Here is a 20,219-nt window from a genome sequence, read left to right as displayed (position 1 = left end):
TGTCTCTTTGAAGTTTCAAGTCTTCTACGTATTATCTTAAGTTAGGACGATAAAAATTTGGACTTTTGGTAGCGAAAACCTTATTAACTTGTCAATCTAGAGTGTCCTTCATAACAAGCACATTGTTGAAAATACACATATTTATAGGTATTAAAGTGTCTAAAAGGTATAAGGATTTGTTTAGGTGTTAAAATAAAAATTGGCATTGTTTACTCCAGAAATGGATAACAATTAAATTTGTAAGCGATTTAAAAGATATGTGATTCAATTCAATACGAATGATTTAAGAACAATAAGCAATTAAGTTAAAGATAAAATGAAAGATCGAACCAATTGTAACGCAATGATCAAGCCTAATGATGAACAGTGAAACTCAACCTCGATCGGACCCTCTATATAAGCTCATATGCAAATAAGAAAATAGAATAACTAAGGATACTTTTAATAATAGCTAAAAGACTAAATTGAACTTTATTGCTTTGATTTGCGTGTCAATCATGTGTCAAAATAAAAGAAACTTTTCCTTTTATATAGTAAAAGAATTTTAATTCTAGTACAAGTCTAAATGATGTAAAAAACTTCTTTTTTTCGGTAAATGTCGATCCATAGTTGATATCGAACGAGTTTTGCACCATAACATCCGGTTGATGGCGAATATTACGGCTCCCTACTTGTCATGCATAACCATTCCCGCATTTTCCGTGGTCTAAAAACTTTATTTGGTCTGGGTCCGTTATTTTACTGTGTCATCGCAAGTACATCATTTACTCCTCCCGGATTCCAATACGAGTGGTCCTTTGACCTTGCTTATAGTCGCGCCAGACCGTGCTTCCCTCTTGTTTCCTTATTGGGGAATCGGGGGAAACTTTTGCCCCCGATTTTACTCGTACACAGGTGTTAACTTTTATTATGTATCTGACCTTTTTTTTTGTTGTAAAATTGCTATCACATAATCGAAAATTACAAGTCCTTAAAGTATTTGACCTGGTTTCATTTGACATTTATAGTTCTCAAGCCTGCATTTCCCTTCTCCACCGACACAAGTTTAGCCTAGTTGTTTTATTCTAGCAATGCAGCCGTAGATCTAACTCATAAGAAGGTTTTATTAAATGGTGTAGTAACAAGAAGACCTAATCATAAGGGAATATTAGGCCGCTTCTATTGGTTTAACTAAACTAATTATTTCCTGCTTGAACTATGTACAAAATAATATATATATATATATAAAATAAGATCACACTCATTAAAACCACCAACTTTAGATTCTGGATTCACTTATGGTCCAAATTCTGGTATTTCAGTACCGTTAATGGCAAGTTAGCTTGCCGTGCTTACCGTCAAAGATTACATTAATGTTGCACAAAATGCTTCTACTAATTAATTGATACAAATCGTCAACAGAATACCAAGAACAAATCACATACTTTTATTAATGACAACATAGTCAATAGTGTTTCTCCGTGTATGAAATGGAGCTAGAAATGTGTAATACTACGTACAAAAACTTGTCCTCCTCTTCCTCCTATATGCAAAAGCAGGAAAAAGGGAATAAAAAGAAACTCAGTAATAATAGTAATATAGTACTATGAACTGGACCTACTAAACTTATTTTTTCCAATATAATCAACATCCCATAGAATCACAAAGTGAGAATAATAAATATAGAGCTCCGCTAACTAGCTACCTTGTATATTCTCATGTATAATAACTTTGAATATATTTCCCTAAGCATAGCCACAATATCCATAATCACATGGAACTCCAGGCAAGCAAGCTTTGTTACATTTGCCACAATGCATACGATTATATACCACATCGGTACAAACCCCACCACAACAACGTTGTCCAAATTTACATTTCTTCCCACATACACCGCAGTTGTTCATATCTCCAAGCACATTTCTGCAATGTTTTTTGCAGCAATAAAGCATGCTCGTCCCATTATTTGCTGGCACCCCATTGCAAATATTGTATTTTTTCGCGTCACAACTCGTACCTTTCTTGATTTTGGCCACGTAGGACTTGCCTCTTAAATTACTATAAGAAAATGGTGTATCAAGAATCCATTCTTCGTCTTGATCTTCGGCGTCATCATCATAGAGAAAGTTAGAGTTTTGATCAGCGTTAATTGAAGAGAGGAGAAGTGGGAAAATAATGAGACAGAAAATGGCAGTGAGTTTGAGTGCTAAAATGGAGTTGATTGATGCCATTCTCTCTGAGTCAAGTTGAAGTATGTGATCGATGTCTCCTACAAGAGTGAAAGCTAAGAGAGGCAAAGGGGTCATATATCATTTAAAAGTTGAAGATTGTTTGATAAAATATTCCTTATTTTAAGGGAGGGATTGTTCTCTGCTTGTGCTCAGAATTTATTAGATGGGGAATCATTATTTGTTTAATTAGTCCAAAGCCCTGGATCCTATAACCCTAGCTATAGCGAACTCCGGAAGCAAGCTTGACTTCTATAATAAAAGTAGAGGCATTAATAACTAGCTAGTGGAATAATTCAATATTAACATTGTTTGAAAAGTCTAACATCTAATACGACGATCTAGTATATATGTAAGCATATATTTATAAATACAGTAATTTTCATGCACGAAAGGATGTTATGCCCATGAAACTAAAGCATTACTTGGAACTACTTATATATCCTCAACAACTTTTTGAAAAGATTGTTCAAACAAACGTATCATAGAAGTGGATTAAAAAAATTATGCCTATAAATTTGAAATTTTATGTCAATACGCATAGAGTAAAACTACACTATATATTACGATGAATGATAAACAGTAAAAATGCATGCACATATTGCCGAATAGGTGATATGTCCAACCACTAGAAGAGAGCTGGAAAGTATTAACCTTGAGGCATACATACAATTAGACCCAATATCATTTATCTATGATTTGGTGGATAAAATTGCTTAAGCTGGATAGAAGAAAGTAGGTACTAGTTGGAATTGATCCAAGTATGCACAAGTTGACCCGTTACCACAATTATCAGTTTTTTATTACTAAGTTACTCTTATTTATTCCTTTAATAAATAAATAATGACGTATGCCTTTTTGGATTATTAAGGGCGAGCAGTAAAAATAAATAAGTTTTTTTTTTAAGTGACAAGCGTTTTGTAAAGGAATATAAAACTAAATCTCGCAGTAGTATATACTGACACCTGATTACAAAGTCTTAATGGTGATTAAGATGGAAAAGGAGGGGTGGAGTGAAGAGTAATTTAGGATCGAGATTAATTTTGCTTGAACCATAAGACTGAATATATATTATACACGTTGAATAGATCCGATTTCCCGGCGGGCAAAACGCGAGGTTATGCCCTTTTTCCTCACAGGCCTCTCATGCTAGATCCTAGGCGTCCCGGCGACTTCGGTTTAAGTAATTTGTGTGATAGGTGGTTTCCATTATAAAATCTGGACCGTAGACACTGCTGAAAATGGAACCATCACATGGTTGACTTCTTTTTCTCAACTTATTCACATGCATCTACCGTCCCAATTGTACTCCGCTTTTGAAAAATATTTAACATTCGTTGTTTACACTTAGCTGCATTTTTTTGTTTGTTTGTTATAATTAGTGATAAAAATAAGGTGAAAATATATATTAATTATTTATATATAATTACAGTTTTTGAAAAGATATGTTATCACGCATTTATAGATTTATAGAAGGATGGATCCATATGGAGGCATATAAAGTTACCACAATTTTTCATTGGACACTTAACATAGCATTTGCATCATACTTATTTTTTGGGTCACATTTTAACTTGTGCTCGCTTTGCAAAAAGAATTGCAAGTGTACCTACTTTTTCACGTAACTTCAGCATACGGGGCTGAAGTAAAAAAAGCAATCACGCAAAACTTCAGCATTCTAGTAGACGGGTCTGAAGTAGCAAAAAATGCTGAACCAAGTGTGCTGAAATTTTTGTTTATAATTGTTGAACTTAAGCATAGTAGCAAGTTTTGTTCTCTATTGCTGAAGTTTTTGTTTGTAATTGCTGAACTTAAGCATAGTAGTTGAAGTTTTGTTCTCTATTTGCTGAAATTTTTGTTAGTAATTGCACTAAATAAGCTAAAGTTTTTTTGTCCTGGATTCATTAGTTTTGTCATTAAGCTTTTTCAAAAATTTCAGCAGAAGATGCTGAAGTTATTTAGTTCATTTGTAAAAACTTTAGCACTATATAAGCTGAAGTTTTTGAAAAAACTTTCTAACATACTAGATAAATAATCAGATTGTTAACAGTATCTAAATCATAAATTTTGGAAACAATAAACGTGAAAAGAACAGAATTATCATGAAAAGAATCACTAAATGTGACCTTTAACTTCCCGTACGTGGAAATATTCACAAACTATTGTCTACTAACTTACGTAATTATTTATAATTTATTTTTAAATAATCTGATAAACATACTTATGGCAATCATCCCATGAACTGAAGTTTCATAACAACACCAACAACAGAAGAAGAAGAAGGAGGAGGAGGAGGAGGAGGAGGAGGAGGAGGAGGAGGAGGAAGATGAGAAAAGGGGTTGAAGTTATTTAAAAAGTGGGTACAAGTTAAAAAAAAATTTTAAAAAAATGGGTATAGATTAAATGGGGGCGACCAAATAGGGCGCCCCGTGCAATTTCTTGACATTTAACTAGGCCTTGTTCCGATTGAATACATCTAGTAGGCCCAGATCACTAAATGTGACCTTTAACTTCCCGTACGTGGAAATATTCACAAACTATTGTCTACTAACTTACGTAATTATTTATAATTTATTTTTAAATAATCTGATAAACATACTTATGGCAATCATCCCATGAACTGAAGTTTCATAGCAGCACCAACAATAGAAGAAGGAGGAGGAGGAGGAGGAGGAGGAAGATGAGAAAAGGGGTTGAAGTTGTTTAAAAAGTGGGTACAAGTTAAAAAATTTTAAAAAAATGGATATAGGTTAAATGAGGGCGACCAAATAGGGCGCCCCGTGCAATTTCTTGACATTTAATTAGGCCTTGTTCCGATTGAATACATCTAGTAGGCCCAGAGTATACCAATTATATACATTCGATATTGGCTTGAAAATACCTCAAACTCGTGTCTGCAAGTGTTCCTTACGAGGCGTAAGGAATAATTAGCCGCGTTCTAAGTGAAATCAACAATTTATTTGGCTAATTATTCCACGTAACGAGCTCTTGCAGACACGCGCTTGAGGTATTTTCTCATCAGTGCGCAATGTGTCCTGATTGATACACTTTAGATCTATTATAGATGTTCAATTGGAACAAGTTTTAATTGAGGTTTTTAAATGAAAATTCATGACAATTTTAAGTGTACGTTGCCTTTATAGAATTATTGTAAGCGCCATGCACGAATAAGATTTTTCCTTACTCTCTGGCCTCTAATAATAATTGCTTTTGGAAGAGCTAATACCTATAGGTTCAAAGTCTGGTTTGCGTGTTGACTAATTATTTTGTTTACTGCTGCGTACCAATCTAGCTTGCTGTCGTCCTATGGACCATATATTATCTAGCCTATGTACATGCTTTAAATCCAGCTTGTTAGTTAACTAACCTTTAGTTTAATCAAGTAAAGCACACACAATTGAAACGGAGCAAGTGGATTGTGGAAAAGAGGATCCCGGATTTTAGAAAATATATAGGGAAATAAACTGTTATTTTTTGCTTGAATTATTTTCTTGTATTTTTAGGAAATTCATAATCCCTATAGGTTTAGGAAAACTCATTGTTCTAATAGATTTGAGAAAGGAAAACTTATTGTCCTTGTCGGACTGAGAAACCTTTCTCTTGTAGGTTTGAGACTATTTTGGATCTATATATAGGGGTTTTAGTTGAGAATTCCATAAATTGTACTGTGCTTTTCTTCTCATCCATAGTGAAAAACTCTCTATGCTTTTGCCCCGAGGATTAGGCTTACCGAACCTTGTTAAATCCTTGTGTTGATTTTTCTTCTCTATTTGCTTTATATGTGATTGTGTGCTAGTTTACCCACGATCTTCCGCAACAATTGGTATAAGACCAAGGTTCGGGTTTCTACATATAATCTAAGGTAAGATGTCTTCAGCATCTTCAACAAAGTACAAAGTAGAGAAATTTGACGAGGGTTCTAGTTTCAGTCTATGGAAGATTATGATGAAATCGTCCCTAGTGTTACAAGGGTTATGAAAGGCAATTGATGAGGATTTCCTGAAGAGATGAAAGAGACAGAGAATGTAAACCTGAAGGAGAGGGCTTTGAGTACCATCTTCATGAGCGTTCATGGATATAAATTATTCATGTAATTTCATACGTAAAAAATAAGTTTTTAAAATAAAATATGAATAATAATATCCTATCCTCGCATATTTTCTAACATTTCTTGTAGGAAAAAGAAATTATGAAAAAGAAGGAAAGAAGCTAAAAGACAAGAGAATGAAGCTAAGCCACAGTTGCACACATCAAGTTCATATTTGCAAATGTGGAATATACATATGGGCTTATGGGAAGAGACAATTAGAGATGAAAAAGAGCTATAGATGCATATGTGAAATCTATATACACAAAGGTCACATTTGCATATATGGAACCTACATTTGCAAATCTAACCCATGAAGTCAAGAATGGAAGCAAAAGAGTCATATATGCATGTGTGGAATCCATACTTGCAAAGGTCACATTCGCATACATGGAACGTACATTTGCAAGTCTAAGTCATGAAGTCAAGAATGAAAGCAAAAGAGTCATATATACATGCGTGGAATCTATATTTGCAAAGGTCACATTCGCATACATGGAACCTACATTTGCAAGACTAACTCAGGAAGTCAAGAGTGAAGCACAAGTGCCATATTTGTGTCACGGCCCTAAACCTGAACCTGATCGTGATGGCGCCTCTCGTGAAGACAAGACCAGTCGACACTTCCCATTTCAATTTTTAGCAACTAAACCACAAGAAATAAGTCTAAAGCATAATAAATAGAATCTCAAAATAGCAGATAATAGCATAATTTGCGGAATACAACCCCACACAGCCCGATACCAGGGTGCCACTAGTCATGAGAATCTATTAATCCTAATACAAGTCTGAAAAGTCTATAAGCTATTACAAAATGCATGATAAAGAGATATAAATGATAAAGGGGAAGAAACACGATACTGCTGACGCCAAGCAACTACCTCGTGGTCTCCGAAATCTGCCGGGAGCTCTCAACTCGCACTGGCAGGATCAACAATGCCTGAATCTACACACAGGATGCAGGGAGTAAAGTGAGTACTCCAACTCAGTGAGTAATAATCATAAATAAAGACTGAAAGCATGAAATAACGTAAGGCACATTATAGGCTATAATGAAGCAGTAAAATAGGTAAGAACAGTGATTCAGTAGAGGTATATAAATCATATAAGTTCAGTTTAAACTTTGAGAAATGTCTATTTAACAATTAAACAGGTAAATGCCAGACAAATATGACAGATAAGCACATAGAGAATTGCCCCTCGGGCACAACGTCAACAATACCAGCCCATCAGGCTATATCTCACATCACAATGGGTACCCGCGCTCACTGGGGGTGTGCAGACTCCTGGAGAGGCCCCTTTCGTCCCAAGCGCAATATCAAGCCATATCGTGGCATCATCACTAGGCCCTTAACCTCATATCAACAAGCCACCTCGTGGCGTACATATCTCAGGCCCTCGACCTCATAGTCATAATCAGTGTTTCCTCACAATATAGGCCATCGACCTTACTCAGTCAAAATCTCATAGCCACTCGGGCAATAGTAAAACATAGTGCTCAGCCCAAAATATCATTTAAAAATATCATTTAAGTGTTAAAGCAGAGTAAACATGGCTGAGTTATGAAAACAGTAGAATATAACATGGCTGAGTTCAAGTATAAAGTCAAAACAATGAGGAAATATCAATAAAAATACCCTAAGGGTTCAAATAGTTGTCACGAAGCCCAGATATAGAATTCAGCCCAAAACATGATGATAGCAAATAGTTTACAGTCAAATATGCGGTAAAACAGTCATTCGGGACGGACTAAGTCACAATCCCCAATAGTGCACGACCCCACACTCGTCATCTAGCGTGTGCATCACCTCAATATGGCACTACGATGTGCAATCCAGGGTTTCATACCCTCAGAACATCATTTACAATCATTACTCACCTCAATCCGGTCAAATCTCTAGCTCGCGAAGCCTTTGCCCCTCGAATCGGCCTCCACTCGTGTCGAATTTATCCAAAAATCAGAATCACGGCATCAAAATATGCTAAGGGAACGAAGCCCAAGAGAAAATATGCAATTTACACCATAAATTCTGAAATTACCAAAACCCGACCCCCGGGCCTACGTCTCGGAATTCGATAATTTTTACATCAATAGATCCCTTATCTCTCCACGAGTTCATACATATCAAAAGTTCTGAAATCCTACCTAAAATGGTCTTTCAAATCCTTAATCAAATGTCTAAGTTTCCAAGCCCTAGTTTCCCCAAACTTTGATCCTTAAATTCCATAAAATACAAGCCTAATCCGTGAAATAATACCATAGAAACGAGTTTTTAGGTCCAAAATCCTTACCTCAATGAAGTTCCCTTGAAATCCCTCTTCAAAATCGTCCAAAGAGCTCCAAAGCTGACTCAAAAATTGTAAAATTGCTCAAAATCGCGAAGGACACAATTTATACCTTCTGGCCCAGGTATTTTCGCATCTGCGGCCATATACCCGCTTCTGCGGTACTACATTTGCGGTCCTTGAACCGCTTCTACGGAAATCACTTAAAATGCCCACTCCACATCTACGATGAAATATCCGCACCTGCGCCATCGCAGGTGCGGTTCCTAGACCGCTTCTTCGGTTCCTGCTCTCCTAGACCCTTTCCGCTTCTGCGACCAATCGTCCGCATATGCGGCGTCGCACCTGCGGTCCAATCCACAGGTGTGGAAATACCAGAAGCAGAAAATCTGCAGGTTCTTCAAAAATCTCATACTCTCCTCCATCAACTATCCGAAATCACCCCGAGACCTCAACCAAAAGCACAAACATATTCCAAAACTTTATTCAAACTTGTACCAATCTTTAAAACCCTCAAACAACATCGAATCAACCAAAACACATCGGATTCAAGCCTAAGTTTCCAGAAATCTTCTGAATTCCGCTTTTGATCAAAAACCCAACCCAACCACGTCCCAATGACCTGAAATTTTGCACACACATTCCAAATGATACAACAGAACTACTGCAACTCTCAGAATTCCATTCCGGCCCCTATATCAAAATCTCGTCTACCAACTAGATATCGCCAAAATCTCAACTTCGCCAATTCAAGCCTAAATCTACTCCGAATCTCCAAAATACATTCCGATCATGCTCCTTAGTCCCAAATCACCTCCCGAAGCTATATGAACCATCGAAACTCACATCCGAGCCCTCTAACACCTAAGTCAACATCCGGTTGACTTTTCCAACTTAATCTTCCTCAAAAGAGACTAAGTGTCTCAAACCTTATCAAATCCTTTCCGAACTCGAACCAACCAACCCGATCACATATAGAACCGATAGACAAAGAAATAAGAAGTAGAAATGGGTGAAACAGAACGGTAACTCATGAGACGACTGACCGGGTCATCATATCTTCCCCAACTTAAACAAACGTTCGTCCTCGAATAAGTCAGGAAACAAACCTGAAGCCTCAAACAGGTGAGGATATCTACTCTGCATCTCCCGCTCGGTCTCCCAGGTAGCCTCCTCCACGGGCCGACCTCTCCACTACACTTTCACTGAAGCTATATCCTTTAATCTCAACTTTCGAACCCGACGCTCCAATATAGCTGTTGGCTCCACATTATAAGTCAAATCACCATCCAACTAAACCGTACTGAAATCCAGAACATGAGATGGATCCCCAATATACTTCCAGAGCATAGAAACGTGGAATACCGGATGCACACTCGACAAACTGGGTGGCAAAGCAAGCTCATAAGCCACCTCCCCAATCCTCCAAAGCACCTCGAAAGGCCCAATGAACCGAAGACTCAATTTACCCTTTTTCCCAAACCTCATAACACCCTTCATGGGCAAAACCTTCAACAGAACTTTCTCGCCAACCATGTAGGACACATCTCGAAACTCTTTTGCCTCGACTGCGCTACGAAGCCTCTCTTGAATCACCTTCACCTTTTTTAAAGCAACCTGCACCAAGTCTGTCCCCAATAGCCTAGCCTCACCCGGCTCAAACCAACCAATTGGAGATCTACACCGTCTCCCATACAAAGCCTCATATGGGGCCATCTGAATACTCGACTGGTAGTTGTAGTTATCAGCAAACTCTGCAAGCGGTAGAAACTGATCCCATGACCCTCAGAAATCAATGATACAAGCACGCAACATGTCCTCCAATATCTGAATAGTGCGCTCGGACTGCCCGTTCGTCTGAGGGTGAAAAGTTGTGCTCAACTCAACCTGAGTACCCAACTCTCGCTGCATAGACCTCCAAAACTGCGATGTAAACTGAGTGCCCCTATCTGAGATGATAGAAACTAGGACACCATACAACCGAACAATCTCCCGGATATAGATCTCTGCCAGCCGCTCTGAAGAATAGGTGGTACACACAGGAATGAAGTGCACGGACTTGGTCAGCCGATCCATAATCACCCAAATAGCATCGAACTTCTTCAAAGTCCGTGGAAGTCCAACTACAAAGTCCATAGTGATCCTCTCCCACTTCCACTCCGGAATATCCATCCGCTGAAGCAAGCCACTCGGTCTCTGATGCTCATATTTCACCTGCTGACAATTGAGACACCGAGCTACAAATCCCACAATGTGTTTCTTCATTCTTCTCCACCAATAATGCTGCCTCAAATCCTGATACATCTTCACGGCACTCGGATGAATGGAATACCGCGAGCTATGGGCCTCCTCTAGAATCAACTCCCGAAGCCCATCTACATTGGGCACACATATCCGGCCCTGCATCCTCAACATCCCATCATTACAAATGATCATATCTCTGTCATCATCATGATGAACTCTGTCCTTAAGGACAAGAAAATGTGGATCATCATATTGGCGCTCTCTGATGCGATCATATAAGGAAGACCGAGAAACCACACAAGCCAATACCCGACTGGGCTCCGAAATATCTAACCTCACGAACCGATTGGCCAAGGCCTGAACGTAAACTGTAAGAGGTCTATCCCAACTGGAATATATGCAAAACTCCTCATACTCAGCGCCTTTCGGCTCAATGCATAGGCCACCACATTGGCGTTTCCCAGATGGTACAATATAGTAATATCATAGTCCTTTAGCAACTCTAACCATCTACACTGCCTCAAATTGAGATCCTTCTACTTGAACAAGTGCTGGAGGCTACAATGATCAGTAAACACCTCACAAGACACACCATACAAGTAATGCCTCCAAATCTTCAACGCGTGAACTATGGCAGCCGACTCCAAATCATGAACGGGGTAGTTTTTCTCATGGGGCTTCAACTGACAAGAAGCATAAGAAATAACTCTACCCTCATACATCAATACACAACCAATACCAATTCTCGAGGTATCACAATACACGGTATATGAACCTGAAGCTGATGGCAAAACTAACACTGGAGTTATGGTCAAGGCTGTCTTGAGCTTCTGAAAGCTCTCCTTAAACTCATCCAACCATACAAATGAAGTACCCTTATGAGTCAACTTGGTCAAGGGAGATGCGATAAACGGGAATCCCTGAACAAATTGGCGATAATAGCTTACCAAACCAAGAAATCTGTGAATCTCTGTGGCTGAGGATGGTCTGGGCCAACTCTGAACCGCCTCTATCTTCTTCGGATCAACCTGAATACCCTCGCTGGACACCACGTGCCCCAAGAAAGCCATTGAACTGAGCCAAAACTCACACTTGGAGAATTTTGCATAAAGTTTCTCCTCCCTCAATATTTGCAACGCAACTCTCAAATGCTCTGCATGCTCCTCCTGACTATGCGAATACAGCAAAATATCATCAATGAAGACTATGACAAACTAGTCGAGATAAGGCCGGAACACGTTGTTCATCAAATGCATGAATGTTGTTGGGGCATTGGTCAGCCCAAAAGACATTACCAAGAACTCATAATGACCATATCGGGTCCTGAAAGCTGTCATAAAAATATCCGAGTCCCTGATCTTCAACTGATGATAACTTGAACGGAGATCAATCTTGGAGAACACTCTCGCTCCCTGAAGCTGGTCGAATAAATCATCAATGCGAGGCAAATGATACAACAACAACAACCTAGTATAATCCCACTTAGTGGGGTCTGGGGAGGGTAGTGTGTACATAGACCTTACCCCTACCATGGGGTAGAGAGGCTGTTTCCAAATAGATCATCGGCATCCTTCCCTCCAAGAACTTCCCACCTTGCTCTTGGGTAAAGGATACTTGTTCTTAATTGTTCCCTTGTTCAATTGCATATAATCAATTCACATCCTCATAGTACCATCCTTCTTCTTCACAAATAGAACCGGCGCACCCCAAAGTGACATACTAGGACGAATGAACCCTTATCGAGGAGTTCCTGAAGCTGCTCCTTTAACTCTTTCAACTCCGCTGGTGCCATACGATACGACGGAATAGAAATGGGCTGAGTGCCCAGCACCAAGTTAATACCAAAATCGATATCCTTGTCCGGTGGCATGCCCGGTAGGTCTGCAGGAAACACATCGGGAAAATCCCTCACAACTGGAACAGAATCAATACTGGGAGTTTCTGTACCGACATCCCTCACAAAGGCTAGATATTAAAGACAACACTTCCCAACCATACATTGGGCTTTCAAGAATGAGATTCCTCTACTAGGAATATAATCAATCACACCTCGCCACTCAATCCATGGCACACCCGGTATAGCCAATGTGACTGTCTTGGCATGACAGTCTAGAATAGAATGACATGGAGATAGCCAATCCATGCCCAAAATGACATCGAAATCCACCATACACAATAATAAAAGATCCACTAGGGTCTCCAAACTCCCAATAGTCACCACACATAACTGGTACACACGGTCTACAACAACAATATCACCTACAGGGGTAGATACATGAACAGGTGAAGCAAAATACTCACGAGGCGTACCCAAATAACGAGAAAAGTATGATGAAACATAAGAAAAGATGGAATCGGGATCAAACAATACAGAGGAATCTCTGTGGCAAACTAAAATAATACATGTGATAACAACATCTGAAGCAATAGCATTGGGTCTGCTTGGAAGTGCATAGAAACGGGCCTGAACGCCACTGGAGCGACCTCCCCCTCTGGGGCGACCCCTAGTTGACTGACCTCCACCCCTAGCTGGGTGGGTGGCTGATGATGAAGTAACTGGCGCTGAAGCTGATGACTGACCCCTCTGCTGAGATGAACTCGCAAGACGACGAGGGCACTGCCTCCATATATAACTCATCTCTCCACACTCATAGCAACTCCTGAGTGCTGGAGAAGGGGACTGAAGGGAACCCCTAGCACCGAAATGACTAGCAGATACATTCGGCATAGAAGAGCCCTGAACTGATGAAGCATGGGACGAACTCTGAGCTTGAAGGGCAATAAGTGATGACTGGCCCTGATGAGAACTGTGAGAACCATGATCCGATGATGCCCCACGATAACCCGGGCGAGTTGACTGAGCATGCTTTAATGGACGGCCCCTGTCGTGCTGAAATTGACCTCTCGAAGGAGTACCACTATAACTACCAGATCCTTGAGGCCTATTAGCCTCCCTCTCCTCTCTCTCCTGGCGACGAACAGACTCAATCTCATGGGCAATATCCACAACCTCCTCGAAAGTAGCACCAGTCACCCTCTCCCTGGTCATGAGAATACGAAGCTGATAAGTGAGACCATCAACAAACCTCCTAATCCTCTCTCTATCTGTCGGAACCAACCCAATAGCATGACGAGCTAAATCGGAGAACCTCATCTCATACTGCGTCACAGTCATCTCTCGCTGACACAACCACTCAAACTCCCTACCAGATCATCTCTGTGAGACTGCGGCACATACTTCTCCAGAAAGAGAACGGAGAACTACTGCCAGGTAAGGGTTGCTACACTAACAGGCCTACGCCTTTCAAAATACTCCCACCAATTGAAGGCAGCTCTAGAAAATTGATAAGTAGTGAAAGCGACCCCAGTGGTCTCCAGAATACACACTGTACGAAGAATCCTCTGACACTTATCCAAGAAACCTTGGGCATCCTCACCCTCTGCACCATTGAAGGTCGGAGGCTGAAGTCTACCAAACCTCTCCAACCTACGCTGCTCATCCTCTGGCATGGAAGGAACTACATAGTCCTGAGCAGCTATAACCGGCTGGGCTGGATGTGCCCCCGGCATCTAAAGTCCCTACACGACCTGCTCAGGTGTGCGAGCAGCGGGAGTCTGATTGCTTCCCCCGGCCTAAGAAGTAGCTGCGACTGTAGTAGCTGAGACCGCCTGAGCTAGGCCAGTGCAAATTGATAAAATTAGAGCCAAGACCTCCTGAAGACCCGGAATCACAATGGGCACAACTGGTGCCTGAGCTGGTGCTGCTGGAGCGTCCATAACTGGGACCTGATCCTAAACTGGGGTGGCTGATAGATTTGAAGGTGCTGCCCTAGCTACTGTGCAGGCCACACCTCTGCCCCTACCGCGATCACGACTACATCCTTGACCTCTAGTGGCCACAACTGGTGGCACTAGTGTTCGTCCATCCTGACCGATAGCGCGTGTCCTCACCATCTGTGAGAGAATAAAATAACAAAAGTTGAGTACTCGGATCAACAAATTCGCACGATAAGAATTTCAAGAATATAAAGTTTTTTTCCTAAAGGTTCTGCAGCCTCTCGAGGATAAATACAGATGTGTCTGTACCGATCCGCGAGACTCTACTAAACCTGCTCATGACTCAAGAGACCTATGTAACCTAGGCTCTGATACCAACTTGTTACGGCCCTAAATCCGGCCTCGGTCGTGATGGCGCCTCTCGTGAAGACAAGGCCAACCGACACTTCCCATTTCAATTTTTAGCAATTAAACCACAAGAAATAAATCTAAAGCATAACAAATAGAATCTCAAATTAGCAGATAACAGCATAATTTGCGGAATACAACCCCACACAGCCCGATAATGGGGTGTCATTAGTCATGGGCATCTATCAATCCTAATACAAGTCTGAAAAGTCTATAAGCTATTACAAAATGTCTGATAAAGAGATAGAAATGATAAAGGGGAAGAAACACGGGACTGCAGACACCAAGCAGCTACCTCGTGGTCTCCGAAATCTGCCGAGAGCTCTCAACTCGCACTGGCAGGATCATCAATGCCTCAATCTGCACATGGGGTGCAGGGAGTAAAGTAAGTACTCCAACTCAGTGTGTAATAATTATAAATAAAGACTGAAAGCATGAAATCACGTAAGGCACATTATAGGCTATAATGAAACAGTAAAACAGGTAAGAACAGTGATTCAGTAGAGGTATATAAATCATATAAGTTCAGTTTAAACTTTGAGAAATGTCTATTTAATGATTAAACAGGTAAATGACAGACAAATATGACAGATAAGCACATAGAGAATTGCCTCTCGGGCACAACGTCAACAATACCAGCCCCTCAGGCTATATCTCACATCACAATGGGTACCCGCGCTCACTAGGGGTGTGGAGACTCCTGGAGGGGCCCCTTTTGGCCCAAGCGCAATATCAAGCCATCTCGTGGCATCATCACTAGGCCCTCGACCTCATATCAACAAGCCACCTCGTGGCATACATATCTTAAGCCCTCGGCCTCATAGTCATAATCAGTGTTTCCTCACAACATAGGCCCTCGGCCTTACTCAGTCAGAGTCTCACAGCCACTCGGGCAACAGTAAATCATAGTGCTCTGCCCAAAATCATTTAAATGTTAAAGCAGAGTAAACATGGTTGAGTTATAAAAATAGTAGAATATAGCATGTCTGAGTTCAAGTATAAAGTTAAAATAGTGAGGAAATATCAATAAAAATCCCCTAAAGGTTCAAATAGTTGGCACGAAGCCCAAATATGGCATTCAGCCCAAAACATGACGATAGCAAATAGTTTTCAGTCAAATACGCGGTAAAACAGTCATTCGGGACGGACTAAGTCACAATCCCTAATAGTGCACGACCCCACGCTCGTCATCTAGCGTGTGCGTCACCTCAATATGGCACTACAATGTGCAATCCGGGGTTTCATACCCTTAGGATATCATTTACAATCATTACTCACCTCAATCCAGTCAAATCTCTAGCCCGTGACGCCTTTGCCCCTCGAATCGGCCTCAACTCATGTCGAATCTATCCAAAAATGAGAATCATGGTGTCAAAATATGCTAAGGGAATGAAGCCCAAGCGAAAATATGCAATTTACAACATAAATCCCGAAATTACCAAAACCCGACCCCCGGGCCGACGTCTCGGAATTCGATAATTTTTACATCAATAGATCCCTTATCTCCCCACGAGTTCATACATATCAAAAGTTCTGAAATCCGACCTCATATGGTCCTTCAAATCCTCAATCAAAGGTCTAAGTTTCCAAGCCCTAGTTTCCCCAAACTTTGATCATTAAATTCCATAAATTTCAAGCCTAATCCGTGAAAGAATACCGTAGAAACGAGTTTTTAGATCCAAAATCCTTATCTCAATGAAGTTCCCATGAAATCCCTCTTCAAAATCGCCCAAAGAGCTCCAAACCCGACTCTAAAATAGTGAAATAGCTCAAAATCGCGAATGACACAATTTATACCTTCTGTCCCAGGCATTTTCACATCTGCGGCCATATACCAGCTTCTGCGGCCCCGCATTTGCGGTCCTTGAACCTATTCTACAGAAATTATTTAAATTCCCACTCCACATCTACGATGAAATATCCGCACATGCGCCATCGCAAGTTCGGTTCCTAGTCTGCTTCTTCGGTTCCTGATCTCCTAGCCCCTTTCTGGTTTGGCAACCAATCATCCGCATATGTGGCGTCGCACCTGCGGTCCCCAATCCCCAGGTGCGAAAATACCAGAAGCAGAAAATCTGCAGCTTTTTCAAAAATCCCAAACTCTCAGTCAACCATCCAAAATCACTCCGAGGCCCCCGGGACCTCAACCAAAAGAACAAACATATTCCAAAACCTTATTCAAACTTGTACCAATCTTCAAAACCCTCAAAAAACATCGAATCAGCCAAAACACATCGGATTCAAGCCTATGTTTCCAAAATCTTCCGAATTTCGCTTTTGATAAAAAATCCAACCAAACTACGTCCGAATGACCTGAAATTTTGCACACACATCCCAAATGACACAACGGAACTATTGCAACTCTAGGAATTCCATTCCGACCCCTATATCAAAATCTCGCCTACCAACTGGAAATCACCAAAATCTCAACTTCGCCAATTCAAACCTAAATCTACTCCGAACCTCCAAAATATATTCCGATCACACTCCTAAGTCCCAAATCACCTCCCGAAGCTATCCGAACCATTGAAACTCACATCCGAACCCTCTAACACCTAAGTCAACATCCGGTTGACTTTTCCAACTTAAGCTTCCTTAAAAGAGACCAAGTGTCTCAAACCTTACCAAATCCTTTCCGAACTCGAACCAACCAACCCGATCACATATAAAACCGATAGACAAAGCAATAAGAAGCAAAAATGGGGGAAACGAAGCGGTAACTCATGAGACGACTGACTGGATCGTCACAATTTGCATGTATTGAATCTACCTACACAAAGGTCACTTCGCATACATGGAAGCTACATTTGCAAGACTAACTCATGAAGTCAAGAGTGAAGCGCAAGTGCCATATTTGAATATATTGAATCTACGTACACAAAGTTCACTTCGCAGATATGGATTTCACATTCGCAAAAGTGGAACATGACAAAAGCTACTCATCTTTTCCTATAAATAGCAAGCTCTCTTTTGATAAGGATATCTAATCTTTGTAAGACAAGAACTGGTCTTGATCTTCTTTCTTTGTAGTAAAAATATTTCCTTAGTCTTTTAAATATTTTTAGTCTTCTAAATATCTTTTTAGCTTTTCTTACGCCATAATGGAGTAATTTCTTTTGTTGGGATAGTTGATGAAGCTTGATATATTTTATAATATTATCTTAGTTTTTATATATATTCTTGGCTTGAAACTTTATATTTACATTTCATACTGTGCTGAAATAATGGTTTTTAATTACTCTATCATCACATCTACATATTTTATCTCTAAGTTATTCATATATTAATTTTGTAATTCTCGTGGAGCAAAATTAATATATAATAACTGATGAATAAAATAGTAGTGTGAAAGTAATTTTTTAGTAAACTATTATTTCAAGTCAGTAATCTTGCTTGCCTCAGTTTTAATTCTCACGGAGGAATTATTGTAGGCAAGATTATTGATCCTTGGTAAAAATATTCTGATGAAGTTTTTACTTTCTTTTAGCACAATTCAAGCAAGAAAAATATTTCGGTTTAAACGTCACTAGTCTTAAATTTATTAATTAACATAATTCTCACGGAGTGTTATTAATTGATTATTTCTTAGTGAGCAAAATATAATTGTATTAGAAATAAACAATTATTCTTTAGAGAAATAAATGTAGAAATTGAGATTTTATTATAGTTATATTATCAAGTGAATTCAATGATTCCCAACTCCTTTTTAAATTATAAATCTTCCAAAAATATTTTGTTTTGTTTAAGTAATTAACAAGTTTTATACCTCGCTCACTTTTCATCAATTTGATTCTCTCAAATAGTAGTTAAAATATTACAAGTCTGTAGCATAGATTATCCAGTCTCTGTGGGACGATTTCTTAAACTATATTAGATTTTGACAGAGTACGAGCAGAAAATTCCATTACATATTGGCCTCGTCAAATTTTTGGCGCTGTTGCCGGGGATTGGCATACATCTACTTCAGATTAAATATTTTGTTACTAATTTGAGAATTTATTATTATTATTATTATTATTTCTGTCAGTATTTTCACTATCTACTATTATTATTATTTCTGTAGTATTTTCACTATCTACTAACTAGTACTTCTTCCTACTACTTCTATTATTAGCTTTCCTTTAGTATATTTAGTATAATATTACTAGCACTTTTACCTATATTCTAACTTTATTTCTAATTACTATTATTTACTAGTACTACCTTTACTTATATTTAATATATATTATCGTACTTTTTTTTTCTTTAAAAATGTCATTAGTTATTTTATTAACTACTAGTACTTTTTTAGAAACTACTATTATTATTTTTTTTTCTCTTAAAATTTTAAGTAGTTTATGACCTGCTCTTCTACAAAAAATTGGCTAGTTACGATCAAGAAATTGAAAAATCTCTTCGATTGTGCAGGAAAGGAAAAACATCATCTTCTCAAAGCATAGCTGGTGAAAGAATGGAGAATCGGGGAGTAGAAGACATTCAACCACCAGTCTTTGTGGAGGATCAGTTTGATGAAGTAGCACCAATGCCAGCAAACAGAATCCTAAGGAATTATGCTAGACCTGACCGCTTCAACTGTGAATCTAGTGTCAGAAAACCTCCAGTGGCAGCCAACAACTTTGAAATTAGGACTGGCCTGATTCAAACAGTTCAATAGTCTTGCATCTTCACTGGAGACGCAAGTGAAGATTCACACAGTCATTTAATTGACTTTCTGAAACTTGTTGAAACAACTAAGTATAATGGAGTACCTCCTGAAGCTAGCAAGTTAAGGCTATTTCTTTTTTCTTTAAAAGGAGATGCCAAGACTTGGTTGCGAAGTTTTCCACAAGGTTCCATTACCACATGGGACCAAATGACTCAGAAATTTTTAAATAAATATTTTTCCCCTGCTAAAACCATAAAGTTAAGACAAGACATCTCTAATTTCTTGTAGACTGACACTGAGTCAGTTTATCAAGCTTGGGAAAGATTAAAAGTAATGTTAAGAAAATGTCCACACCATGACATTCCTGAACACATACAACTGTATATTTTTTTATCACAAGTTAAAACCCTCTGCTAGACATGTGATTGATGCAGTTGCAGGAGGTTCTGTAATGGGAAAAACCATGGAGGAAGCATTACAACTGTTGAACAAGATTTTTGAGAATGCCATCCAATGGACATCTGAGCGTGTAATCATCAAGAAGGCTACTACGGTAAATCAGGTT

The 20,219-nt window shown here is 39.4% G+C and overlaps 1 protein-coding gene and 1 non-coding gene across 2 annotated transcripts; both read right to left on the bottom strand.

Annotated features, from left to right (window-relative positions):
• Positions 1–1,403: 1,403 nt before the first annotated feature.
• On the bottom strand, positions 1,404–2,308 carry LOC104210170 (protein GRIM REAPER). The gene has a single exon (XM_009758989.2). It carries the CDS (start codon positions 2,283–2,285, stop codon positions 1,725–1,727), a length of 561 nt encoding a protein of 186 aa, XP_009757291.1. The 5' UTR covers positions 2,286–2,308; the 3' UTR covers positions 1,404–1,724.
• Positions 2,309–19,909: 17,601 nt separating this feature from the next.
• Positions 19,910–20,016, bottom strand: LOC138874313 (small nucleolar RNA R71). The gene has a single exon (XR_011401352.1). It is a non-coding gene; the product is annotated as a small nucleolar RNA R71 (small nucleolar RNA).
• Between the last annotated feature and the right edge of the window lie 203 nt (positions 20,017–20,219).

Source organism: Nicotiana sylvestris, chromosome 7, assembly GCF_000393655.2.
Source record: "Nicotiana sylvestris chromosome 7, ASM39365v2, whole genome shotgun sequence".
In the NCBI taxonomy this organism is placed as follows: Eukaryota; Viridiplantae; Streptophyta; class Magnoliopsida; order Solanales; family Solanaceae; genus Nicotiana; species Nicotiana sylvestris.
The sequence above is the reverse complement of the archived record's forward strand: the minus strand, read 5'-3'. Positions and strand labels throughout refer to the sequence as shown.

Coding starts and splice junctions, on each gene's coding strand:
- LOC104210170 (XM_009758989.2), bottom strand. CDS start 2,285: ATGACCCCTTTGCCTCTCTTAGCTTTCACTCTTGTAGGAGACATCGAT.